This window comes from Pseudorca crassidens, chromosome 6 (genome assembly GCF_039906515.1).
Source record: "Pseudorca crassidens isolate mPseCra1 chromosome 6, mPseCra1.hap1, whole genome shotgun sequence".
NCBI classification, from domain to species: Eukaryota; Metazoa; Chordata; class Mammalia; order Artiodactyla; family Delphinidae; genus Pseudorca; species Pseudorca crassidens.
The window spans coordinates 19,324,912-19,336,424 of NC_090301.1; the positions used below are offsets into that span (position 1 = coordinate 19,324,912).

Consider the following 11,513-nt stretch of genomic DNA (forward strand, 5'->3'; position numbering starts at 1 on the left):
GCGGCTGGGCCTGTGAGCCATGACCGCTGTGCTCCGGAACGGAAGAGGCCACAACAGTGAGAGGCCCGTGTACCGCAAAAAACCAAAACAAAACACATTTTTGTGTAAATAAAAAGTATATGTTCACTCAATTATACAGACAGGCAAAAAAGAAAGGAAAAACTCATTTATAATTCCACTACAGAGATAAATCTGGGTAATTTATTTTGGAGTATTTCTTTCAAGTTATTGCCCAGTACATATGCTGTGTGTGTACTATATGTATATAATATCTATCTATCATCTATCGGTCTTCATATATATCCTTTTTACTGTGACATGTTACATGCTAATTGGCAGTGTCATTTTAATTGTCTCATGATAACCCATTAGATAGATAGCATAGCTTATGTAAGCAATAGCTCATTATTGGACTTTCGAATTATATCCAATTACTTGATACTACTAAGAATGCTGTGATAAGTATTCTTATTGCTAAATCTTTGCCAATAGATTGTATCCATTATTATTTACTTAGGATAAACTCCTAAAAGTGGGATTGCTGGGTCGAAGATGTGAATAGGCCAGTTGCCTTCCAGAAAAATCGCATTAATTTATAGTCGCAGCAGCACTACAGGCATTTGCCTGTTTGCCCAGTACTGGACTCCAGCTTTTAAGAAAATTTCTGTCAGTTTGAATGTCCAAAAGAAAATTGTCTTTGTGTCGATTTATATTTCTTTGATTACCAGTGAGATAGACCATTAAAAAATATATTTATTGGGGAACTCCCCGGCGGTCCAGTGGTTGGGACTTGGTGATTTCACTGCTGGGGCCGGGTTCAATCCCTGGTCAGGGAACTAAGATCCCGCAGGCCGAGTGATACAGCTTAAATATGTAAATACAGGCTATGTCTTCTGTGAATTTTTAACTGATTTGTTGGAGTTGTTTATATATTTAATGTATTAAGGTTGGTAACCTGCTTGCAATTTATGGTATAGTTTTCTCTAATTTCTTGCTTGCCTTTTAACTTAGCCTTAGAATTTTGGGGTAGAACTTTTTTTTGGCATGCGGGATCTTAGTTCCCCGACCAAGGACTGAACCAAGGATTGAACTCCACTCCCTGCAGCGCAGGCATGGAATCTCAACCACTGGACCACAAGGGAAGTCAGGAGAACATCTGTTTTAAAAAATTATTTCCAATTTCTTAATTTTGATAAATGTCAAACATATAGAAAAGTAGAAATAATAGTATGGTAGTAGAATAATAAACACCCATGGACTCAAGAATTAACATTTGCTATATATATATATTTGGAAGTTGCAGATATTATTATACTTCAGCTCAAAATATTTGTCATACATCTCTTAAGAAGTAGAACAATCTCCTTCATAACTGTAATACGATTTTTGCAACTGAGAACATTAACAATTATTTCTAATATCATCTTCCGTGAAATACATAATCAGATTTCTCCAGTTGTCCACAGGAGGACTGTAACACCTGGTTTCATTGATTCTTGATCAAACCAAGATCATGCATTTCCTTTGATTGTTATGTCTCTTCAGTATCTTTTAATCTAGAAGAGTCCTGCTACTTTTTTCTATGACATGGGCTTACCTGAGTCAAGGGCAGTGTCTTGTAGTGTTCACACTGGGATTTGTCTTTCTTTGTGTATTTTTTTTTAATTTATTTAATTAATTAATTATTTTTGGCTGTGTTGGGTCTTCATTGCGGTGCGCGGGCTTCTCTTGTTGCGGAGCATGGGCTCTAGGTGCGCAGACTTCAGTAGTTGTGGCATGTGGGCTCAGTAGTTGTGGCACACGGGCTTAGTTGCTCCGTGGCATGTGGGATCTTCCCAGACCAGGGCTCGAACCCATGTCCCCTGCATTGGCAGGCGGCTTCTCAACCGCTGCGCCATCAGGGAAGCCCCTCTTTGTGTATTTTTAAATTTGTTTCTCTTCCTCCTGTATTTCCCACAAACTGCAAGTACCTCTAAAGGCTTGGTAGGTCCTGGTTAAACAAGTTTTTCAAGAATATGTGAAAAAGGACAGTGTTTCTCCAACTGTAATATCTTAAGAATCACTGGGGAATGTATTTGAAGTGCAGATTCTGATTCTATAGGTCTGGAGTGGGGCCTGAGACTCTGCATTACTATCAAGCTCCCAGATGGTGCTGATGTTCCATTCGGTGGACCACACTTTGAGCAGCGTGGTCAAAAGTGTTGCTGTGTACTTCACACTGTCTGGCATCAGCAGGTGTATAATGTCAAGCTGTCTCAGCATGAGTGATGGCGAAGTCTGATCCCTTGATTACGGTGGTGATTGCCAGATATTGCCACCTTAAAGGCACATTTCCTCCTTACAATTAGAGGTCATATTAGGGTAATCTTGGGGCAATTAGAAGTCATCTCCAGGCACTGGCAGAACAAAAGTTTCAGATTATTTACCACTTTCTACCTCTCCTTTTGTAATATTATTTTGTAATTACTTTGTTAATGTCTGTTTTTCCCACAGTGTCTGTTTTGCTCACTGCTGTACCCTAGTGCCAGGTACAGAGCAGGCATGCAATGACTGTTTGAAGGAAAGAAATGGAATTTGTGATTTCTATCTTTGATAATATATTTAGAAAGCTGTTTTTAATTTAAATCGATTTTTATTTTTAAAAACTAATAAATGTACCTGGTAAAATAATTCAAAATATAAAGCTATATAATAAAACGTGTCCCTCCCATCTTAAATGACTCCCACCCAGTCCCCCAGCTCTGCTCCCCACAATTAGCCACAATTCCCATTTCTTGTGTACCCTATGGAAGTATACAAAATTATATACGTATATTTGTGTCTACTTTTATATTTCTCTTTAGTGGGAAAACACCATCACCATTGCTATGAATCTTGCTTTGTTTCATTGACTGGTTTACCTTGGCGATCATTCTATATCTGCTTGGATAGTTTCACCTCATTGTTTTTCATCACTATATAGTATTCTCTGGTATAGATACAGCGGCATTTATTTAACTAGTCCCTTATTCTCGGACACTGAAGTTATTTCAAGTGCTTTGCTATTACCAACAAGGATGAAATTAATACACATATGCATACAAACTTATATGCATATACATTTTATCTACCACATAAATTCCTAAAAGTGCAAAAAATGCTGCCTGTGCCTTCTGTTCTCTGTGTGCGTAACAAGCAAATAGTGAATAACTGAGCCCCACATCAGGCTCAGTGAGAGACATTCTCACAGCTGAAGTTTCCAAAGCCAGAAGTCAGGCTGCCTTCCTCCCTCCCCTCCACCCATGCTCCCAGGGTCAACCAGCCACAGCTTCCTGCCAAGTTCATCTCCTGTGTCACATCCATCGCTTCGTCCTTCTCTCTTCATTCTGCCTCAGCTTCAGTTCAGGTCTTCATCGTCTGTCTTCAGAACCACGGCTGTGGTCTCCCCTCAGGGAGAGTCTTATGTCCCCATACCCCTGATTTAGCTTTCAACGCGCAGCTGCCAGGTTTGAGTCGGCCCCTCTCTTGTTCAGTGTCCCCCAGTGTCCCTCAATGGCACCCAAGGCCCGCAACGCAAAGGCCACTCCCTCGGTCTGCCTACAGATCTGCGATACCTCGCTCCCGCTTTCTGCGGCGTCATTTCCCATCCTTCCGCCCACTGTGTGCAATTCCAAAATTGTCACTTCCCACTCTCCCTACTGTGGCCCACCTGAAGCTCTGGCTTCCTTTCCTGGTGTACCTCCACTCACAGACCACCTTCACCCGAACCTCTCTCCTTCCCAAATCCTCTGAGCCTCACTCCCGCGGGAAGGATTTCCAGTCCCCCCCCATGGCCGCCGCAGAGGGGCTAGGTGTCCCCTGTGCCCCCTGCCCTCCGTGTTATCTCTTGCACTGCATTTGCAGCCTTTCAGGGTTGGACAGGCCGTTCAGGTGTCTTTCTCCACACTAAGGTGTGAGTTCCTTGAGAGCGGCGGCACAGCCTAGTGATGGCATGTCCCCCGGTCCTGGCACTGTGCCTGGTACAAAGTAAGCTCTGATACACGCGGCTGTGTTGAACTCTGTGGGTGAAGTGTGTGGGGTGCGGGACGGGGGAAGGCTGGCTGTGGTCTCGTTCAGAGTTGGAAGCTGTGGCGACTCTCTGGTGGGATGCAAATCTGGAGGGACTAGTGTTTGCATGGAGAGCAGGAAATAGTGCAGGACCCCAAGCAGGGTCAGGGCAGAGGCAGGGAGGACTCTGTATTCACCCTGCCAAGGGCTCCGGGGCTTCTGCTCAGACTGGAACTGGAGCTGATGGCACTGAGCGAGGGTACTGCGGCTTCTCTTCCCAGGTGGATGCTTCGTGACACTTTCCTGCCAGGGAAAAGCAGCGGGGAGCGGGCAGTATCACACTGCAGATCCCCTCAGAGACTTGGGGGGCAGATCAGCATCTGAGGCACCAACAGGCAGCCTTGAGGCTGGATCCACAAGGTAAGGGTGTGAGGGGGTGTGAGGGGTAGGGGAGGTGGAGCTGCGGGAACAGGGATCACCTTTGGGAGGGGCAGACCTTCCTTCTCCGCAGTGGGTTTGTTCGGGCGGGCGGGATGGAGCCAGAAGCTACCCACTCCCGGTAGAGGGGGGAATGAAGCCTGCCCTCATCTTTCCAGCCACGGGCGGGGTGGGGGAGAGGGCTGGGTGTGTGCGCCCAGAGGGCGGGCAGCGGAGGCCCGGGGCTGGGGACCCCGGGCGTCCGCGAGGAGAGAGGCCTCTAGCGGCCACCGTGGGAAGCAGGAGAGGGCGGGCCGGGAAGGCACTTCCTGCCAGGGCCTGGGGCTGCCCAGTTTTGCAAAGGAAGTGCTGCCAGGGCCGGAGGGGCGGAGGCAGGAAGTGGGCCAGAGGCTCGTGCGAGGGTGCGGCCGGCGGGTAGTGAGAGGCCGCGGTCGGAGTGGGAGCGGAGGTGAACGAGACCGAGCCCGCGATCCCACCCATCCTCCCCAGAGCCCCAGACGCCTCAGCCTGCCAGCACGTCTGGCGGCGCGGCTCAGCCCGCGACGCCTTGGCCGCCCGCACGCGGCCTGGATCAACCGCGTTCTAAGTTCTTCCGTTTGGAGCTGAACTTGGCTTCCCTCTAACTCGTCCCGCACCCCACCTCCCCACTCTGGGGCCTCATGAGCCCTTCCCCTCCGCTCCAGAGCGGAGACCACACCCCTCCCGTCTCCGAATACCTTCCAGGGGCCTCTCCTAGGGACGCATTTCAGCTTGCTTTAGAGCTAATAATATTGAGTCCTCCCTGTGCAGGCGTTTAATCAATTCTGTAGAGGGCCTGTCTCCATTCTGCAGATTAGATAACTGAGGCCAAGAGGTAGAATTAAACGCCACAGCCGGATGCACTCAGATCCATTCAAAGTTCGCACTTTCATTGAAGCCCCAGGGGGCTTAGGGCAGCCCTTCCCTCCACTTCTACTGCCGTCTCTCCTAAGGGTTTGCTGAAGCGAGGTGTGGCTTCATGGGACTCCCCGCACATCAACGCCCCCCCCCGCAATAACCACAGAGTCAGGATAGGGGGGTCTGGCTTTCTCTTTAGTTCTCATCACTTTGGGGCTCTCCGTTACAGAGAAGGCACTTAGATGGGAAGGTCACCTGATTCAGACCAACCTTGTCCTCCCTCCCACCCCCAGCTCTCTGGGGTGGGGGGGAAGGGTAACGACATCTCCACCTGACATCCCCCTTGGCACTGGTATGTGGGTCCCATTAACCGACAGGCCCTGGGGAGAGCCCAAGGCCTTGACCTCCAGACCCAGCATTTGGGGGAGGGGTTCCAGACAAAGGACTCAGAGCTGGAAGGCAGCATGTCCTGGGAGCTGCCCCCAGCCAGCAGGGCGCGAGGCAGAGGGCTGCAGGGGTGGGTTGGCACAGGGGAGGGGGACAGCTTGGCCAGGCTTCCTGGAGCCCCCCAAACTCCGCAAGAAGGGTCCCACCTCCTACAGATCCCCTAAAGGCACCGGTGAAGTATGGGGTGGGTAGGGGAGGCATCCCTTAGGCGGTGTAGAGACCCACACACGCACACGCCGTGGTGGGCCTAGCATAGCGCTGGGCACAGAGAAGGTGGTCAACAAATGTGTTTTGAATGTATGAATAAACGGAGCTGAAAAGGGTGTGAGGGACAAAGGACAGGGCCTGGGGCCCTTTGGCCCAGCCTGTTTCATTCAGAAAATAGCAGTTTAAAAAATGTAGAAATCCTTTCCCTCCTCCCCCCAGTTTATGGGTCCAGGAAAGGGGTGAGGGAAGGGTGTCTCCACCCCAACCCTTCCCTCTCCCCTTCCCCTAAAAATCTATATACACATATACATATTTATACGGCACCGCAAAGGGATCCTGCCTATGCCTCCACACTCGGAGCTGGGGCACCAAACCCCAGGGCCTCGGGGTGGTCAAGGCAAAGGTGAGAGGTTGGAGCTTGGGCCGTGTGGGAAGCAGCCCTCAGGTGCTGATGAGCCCAGAGAAGCTGGATTCTAGGGTCTTGAAGGACAGACCCCTGCTCCCTTTACAAGTGGTAACAGATCTTCTATCCTCCCCGCCCTCCTAGGCAGAGATTGGTGGAGGCTATAGCAGTCCCAAGGTAGGAGGTGGGGAGACTGGGTCCTCCCCCACCAGCCTAGATTGCTGCAACCTGATGGCTGTTCCAGGCAGAGCTGACCTGGATCGTGGCCCTGGGAAAATTGGGCCGAGAAGAGGGCTCTATGCAAGGCACTTGGTGTCCACTGTTCCCAGGCTGGGGGCCCAAGGCGTGGGGCAGCAAAACTCTGCCCCTCCCCCAGGCAGAACTGGAAGGGCCCGAGGGACCCAATTTGGCAGCAAAGAAACATGGCCATGCAGAGAGAGAGAGAGAGAGAGAAAGGAGGGAGGCGGCACGCAGGGCCCCCCAGGTCCCCCCAAGAAGGAGGAGGTTCTAAGGCACTGACACAGGGACCCGGGGACTCGGCGCCCTCGGTGCAGCCTGCCGCCCCCTGCACAGCCTGGCCGGGCTGGCGGGGGAGACGCCCACTTCCCCGTGGCGCTGAGTTTTCTTTAGGAAGAGTCCGCGTGTGAGGGGTGAGGGTGAGGTCGGGGGCAGGTCCTGGCCCCGTGGCGCCTCACTAGCTGCCGGGCCGAGGCTGCCTGAGCACTGAGTACACGTCATCCACACGGCTGAGCTGCTCGAAGAAGGGCAGGAGGTCGTGGAGCTCCGTGTCACTCATGTTGTCAAACCACGAGGCCACCGGTACCTGAGCAGATGGGTGTAGGGCGGTGAGGGCCACCTCCTGGAAGCCCCTTACCCAGTCCTCAGACATTCTGACGGCAGCCCCAGTGAGTCACATTTACACACAGGTCAGAGCAGAGGTTCCACGGGACCATACTTAACCTTACCATGTGCTAAGCACTCTGATATTTTCAGTTCTATTTCATTTTTTAAAAGAATCCCAACTAAGACCCACTAAATTATTTCTGTGTTCCACTAACAGCTCACGACTGGCGGTATGAAAAATGGAAACTGCTCCAGTGTCCAGCAGGGACCCGAGCCCATGGCAGGTGCCCTGTATCTGCAGGCAGAATGGGCTGAGTGACTAACACAGAACAGGAAGCAGCAGTGAGTGGACCAGGCGGGTGGGCAGCAGGCATGGGTCACTGAGGAAAGAGGGAGGAATGGGAGGGCACCAGACCCCAGCAGGGGCCCCCATCCCCACCCTGCCCGGCACTTACGGCGTTATCTGGATGGAAGACATAGGAGGCGGGTGAGTTGTCCAGGATGAGCACCCGCCGAAGGTCTCGGCCCAGCCGGCTCAGGTCCTTCACATAGTTCCCCCGGTGGAAGACGCATGACTCACGAAACAGCCGCGCCCGGAAGGCCCCCCACTTGTCCAGCAGGTCAGCTACTGGGTCTGCGTACTGGGGGGCAGGAGGTGGGTCATCCAGGGCCAAGAGCGACCCAGAGGTCACTGCCCAGAGGTCGTGCGCTGGAGGCAGATAGGAAGCAGAGATGCCCCAGGAGGCCTTCGGAGCGTGGAGGGCTCACCTTGGCAAGGCTGGCGGTGAACAGCACACATTCGAAGAGCTCACCCATCCGCTGCAGGAACTCGTCGACGTGGGGCCGCTTCAGCACATAGACCTGGGGGGTGGGCCAGTGAGGGGACTGCTGGCCCACAGGCCTGGGTGGGGCGGGGCGGCCGGGGGCTGGGAGGGAGTGGGTGGAGGAGGCACAGGAGGGAGGCTGGTCCCATGGCCTGCGGGCTCCACTCAGCCAGCCGGTGCAACCACCACTGGGGAAGACACCCACCCATCCAGAAGAGTATCAAAATGAACCTCCAACTCCTGGTTTCGGGCCCTGCCTCAAAGGGCATCACTAATTCCTAGCCCCTTCCTCCACCATGGCCTCAGCCAGATGTAGGGGCCTGGGGGCAACCCCCTCACCCCAGAGCTGCAGAGCACCGGCCCCCGAGCCAAGTAATGGAGAACAGGCTGGACAGCACACAACCTATCCTGAATTACTTGAACTGGGTCCCGGGCAGGGTGGGGCGAGGGGGCACCGAAGAGGACCCCGACTCCCTGCAGGCCTTGGAGTCGGGCCAAGTCCCTGAGGGTCCGTGTGACCTTAGGCAAGTCTCACACCCTCTCTGGGCCTCTGACATTCCACATCTATCAGAGTCCCATCTGGGACTCTCAGGATTGGTGGGAAGAGCCTGGGGTCTGGAAGACAGATGCCAAGCCTACCACCTCCCCCCACACCCGGCCCCTCACCTGGTGGACCACCCCATCAATCTCCACAGGGATGATGAAGTCGGCATTGTTCACTGGCTGTGAGGGGGGAAAAGAGCTGCTGGAGCTGGGGCGAGGCCCGCCGAGACCGCCTCCCAGGCCAGGGCAGACTCCCTTAGAGACCCGGGGCTGAGGGCTGCTGGGCAGGGCCCACCTTGAAGGAGCTGTGCACCAGGGTCTCGTCCAGGTCGATGACTACGCAGATCTTGTCCGAGTCCTGGGCCTTGGCCTCGGGGAGCAGGTACTGGACTGGGGTCTGCTGTGGGGACGGGCGGGGCTGGCTGCGGCACCTCTCTCAAGCCCCAGTCATTTCTCCTCCACATGTCTTCCCTCCCCCAGCCCTCTACCTGGCGAGCCACAAGGACAGTGGGAGAGACCAACCCCTTCCCAGCTTTGCCCCTGCCAACTCTGGAGCCTGGGGTAGGCCGCCTGGCTCTCTGGGCTTCACTTCCTGACCTGGGAAACCAAGGCAGAGGAAAGCTTCCACTTCTGAAGGGGAAATTCAGAATTCCCGTGGTTGGGGGGCCCTCCCCTGGGAGGCAGTCTTGGGGCATTCAGGGCTGGCAAGGCCTGGGAGGGTGGAGGGCTTGGTGGGGGGACAGGGGGGCTCCACCCTCCTTCCAGGGTCTACGAGCAGGTCATGAAGAACCCCCTCCCCCTAAACCCCCTGAGGGCTGAGCCCAGGTGCCCCTGCAGCGCCCTCCTGGCCATCACACACCTTGGGGACAGCACCGTTCTCCTCCACGAGCAGGGGCGCCCCACTGTGGGCAGGCAGGGCCTCCCCATCATCCCGGCAGACGCAGCAGAACAGTGAGTGGAGGAGGCCCCGACTCCGGGGCTTCTGAGAAGCCGCAGACTTCTGGTCACCTGAAGCAGGGAGGCCCAAGGTGGGGGAAGGCACGCTGACTGGCCTGCAGAGGTGGGCACGTGTGCCCAGGCACGAACCCCTGGGCTGAGAGGCTCTGGCCGTGCTGCCTTCATTGAGGGAGACACACGAAAGTGGCATCCAGACAGTCTTGGCTCCAGGCCACCCCTCCGCTCCCCACAAGTCCTTCTAGTGTGGGTACAAAGTTACCCACATTAGGGAGTGGGCTGGCTGGAGGCGGGGACTGAAGGTGTTTTCTCTTCCTAACAGCCTCCATCGCTGCTGGGGGATCAGCCCACTGGGGGCACCTCCTGGCACACCCTGTACCTGAGCAGCCCCTATTCAGTAGGGCCCCTGCCAGAGAGGGTTGAGGCCTGGGGCCCTGGGGCCCACTCCTGCTCTCCTTCCCCTCTTTCCATCCTCTCCGCCTCCAGAGGTGCAAAGTCCTTCCTGAGGCTGGGCCCAGAGACAGGGGGTGGGTGCCTGGGGCCAGTGTCCTGCCGCCATCTGCTGGCCCCTCCTCCTCCGCCCCCGCCCGGACCTCCAACTTAGGCCCCGCTGATAGACGGCCCGCCCTCCAACATCCCCTCCACCCGGCCCCGGCAGAGCTAGGCCCGGGCCACAGGTGCGAAGACCTGGAGGGACTTCCTAGCCTCTTAAGTCAACACCGGGACAAGGAAGGGCAGACCCCCTGCCCAGACCCGTCAAGCCCCGGGGTGCCCGGCCGAGGCCGGCGGCATCTCGAGTCGGTGCGTGTGCGCACAGACCCGGCGCCCACCGGCCTGCAGCCGGGGCTCCGAGTACCCGGTCCGACGCGGGTCTCCCCGCGGGCGCGCTGGCGATCCTTAAAAGTGGTTGTCCCTCTCTGCGTCTCCGAGAGGCTCGGCGCCTCCACAAGTGACGCGAAAGTTTGTGAAGAACGTGGCTGTGTGGTAGCGGGAGATCCTTCCAACCCTCCCCAGCCCGCTGTCACCTCTGCGCCCCCTCCCTCGACCCGACCAGACCGCGGCCCAGAGGGGGCGGAGTCTCAGCTGGTGGCCTGAAAGCGCCCTCTTCAACCCCCCCATCTCCCAGCCCCACTGGCGCCAATGGGGGGGAGGGGGCGACTCCCGGGCATCGCGCACAGCCAGTCCGGGAAACCCGGAGGGCGCCCCTTCTCTACCCCTGCCTCAGTTTCCCCACCTCGAGCAGACAGGAGCGCCCAAAAGGGGGCAGGCCCCGCCCCGCGTCTCTGAGCCTCTGCGAGTTCAAACTCTCAACCAGCTCCCCCTCCGGTTGGAAGCTTCGGGCCCCGCCGAGTCGGGAGCCTGGGGCGGCAGCGGCGGCTGCCCTGGGGAGGGTCGCGGCCCCCTCTTCCTCCCCGCAGCGCCCGGATTGCGGGTCCCTCCGCGCGCCCCAATACCTTTGCTCCGTAGCGGGCTCCGCGCTTCCTCCTTGCTGATCTGAGTAATGACGGCCGAGCTGTCCATGGGGCCGGGCGCGCTCCGCTCCGGCCGGACTCTGGCCCGGGCGCCCGGCCTCCCCCCCGGCTCGGGCCGGAATCGGGGCGCGGGGGGGAGGGGAGGGGTGGGAGGGAGGGATCCCCGCGAGCTTCGGAGGGGAGGGGAGCCAGGTTCTTAGGGGGAGGGGGAGGGAGGGGGCGCGGAGGAAACTTTGTTACAACATGGAGTTTCCTCCCCGCGAGGCGGATGCAAACATGGAACCCGGGCGCCGTTTCAAGGCTCCCCCTTAAAAGGGCAACGGTTTCGGCGTGACCTGGACTTGGCCGGGGCTTTCATCACTTCTGGGGCCGGCGCGGCTTGGCGGGCTAGGAGGCGGGCCCGGCCGGGTTCCTGCCGCACTCCAAGGGGCGTCGCCTCCCTTCCTGCCGCCCGCCCGCCTGCGGGGCCGAGCCTCTGCG

General features: G+C 56.2%; 1 protein-coding gene across 9 annotated transcripts; it reads right to left on the reverse strand.

The window, feature by feature from the left end:
* Positions 1 to 5,514: 5,514 nt before the first annotated feature.
* CTDSP1 (CTD small phosphatase 1) lies at positions 5,515 to 11,496 on the reverse strand. Of its 9 annotated transcripts, none has more exons than XM_067740624.1 (7): positions 11,016 to 11,475; positions 9,467 to 9,723; positions 8,903 to 9,004; positions 8,731 to 8,787; positions 8,009 to 8,101; positions 7,696 to 7,881; positions 5,515 to 7,220 (listed from the first exon to the last, which is right to left on the reverse strand). In XM_067740624.1, the coding sequence occupies exons 1-7, from the start codon at positions 11,080 to 11,082 to the stop codon at positions 7,092 to 7,094; spliced, it is 891 nt and encodes a 296-aa protein (XP_067596725.1). In that variant the 5' UTR covers positions 11,083 to 11,475; the 3' UTR covers positions 5,515 to 7,091. The 9 variants fall into 9 exon arrangements, with proteins under 9 accessions (XP_067596725.1, XP_067596724.1, XP_067596729.1 ...); XM_067740623.1 differs by having other exon boundaries at positions 8,903 to 9,007; XM_067740628.1 differs by having other exon boundaries at positions 9,467 to 9,615; positions 11,016 to 11,434.
* Between the last annotated feature and the right edge of the window lie 17 nt (positions 11,497 to 11,513).

Bases quoted from the DNA above. Each gene is read 5' to 3' on its own strand.
- CTDSP1 (XM_067740623.1), bottom strand. From the start codon at position 11,082: ATGGACAGCTCGGCCGTCATTACTCAGATCAGCAAGGAGGAAGCGCGG. The intron at 8,102-8,730 runs GTGAGGGGCCGG...CCCACCCCCCAG, and splicing joins TTGATGGGGTGGTCCACCAG to GTCTATGTGCTGAAGCGGCC. The intron at 7,882-8,008 runs GTGAGCCCTCCA...CCTGCCCCCCAG, and splicing joins TCACCGCCAGCCTTGCCAAG to TACGCAGACCCAGTAGCTGA.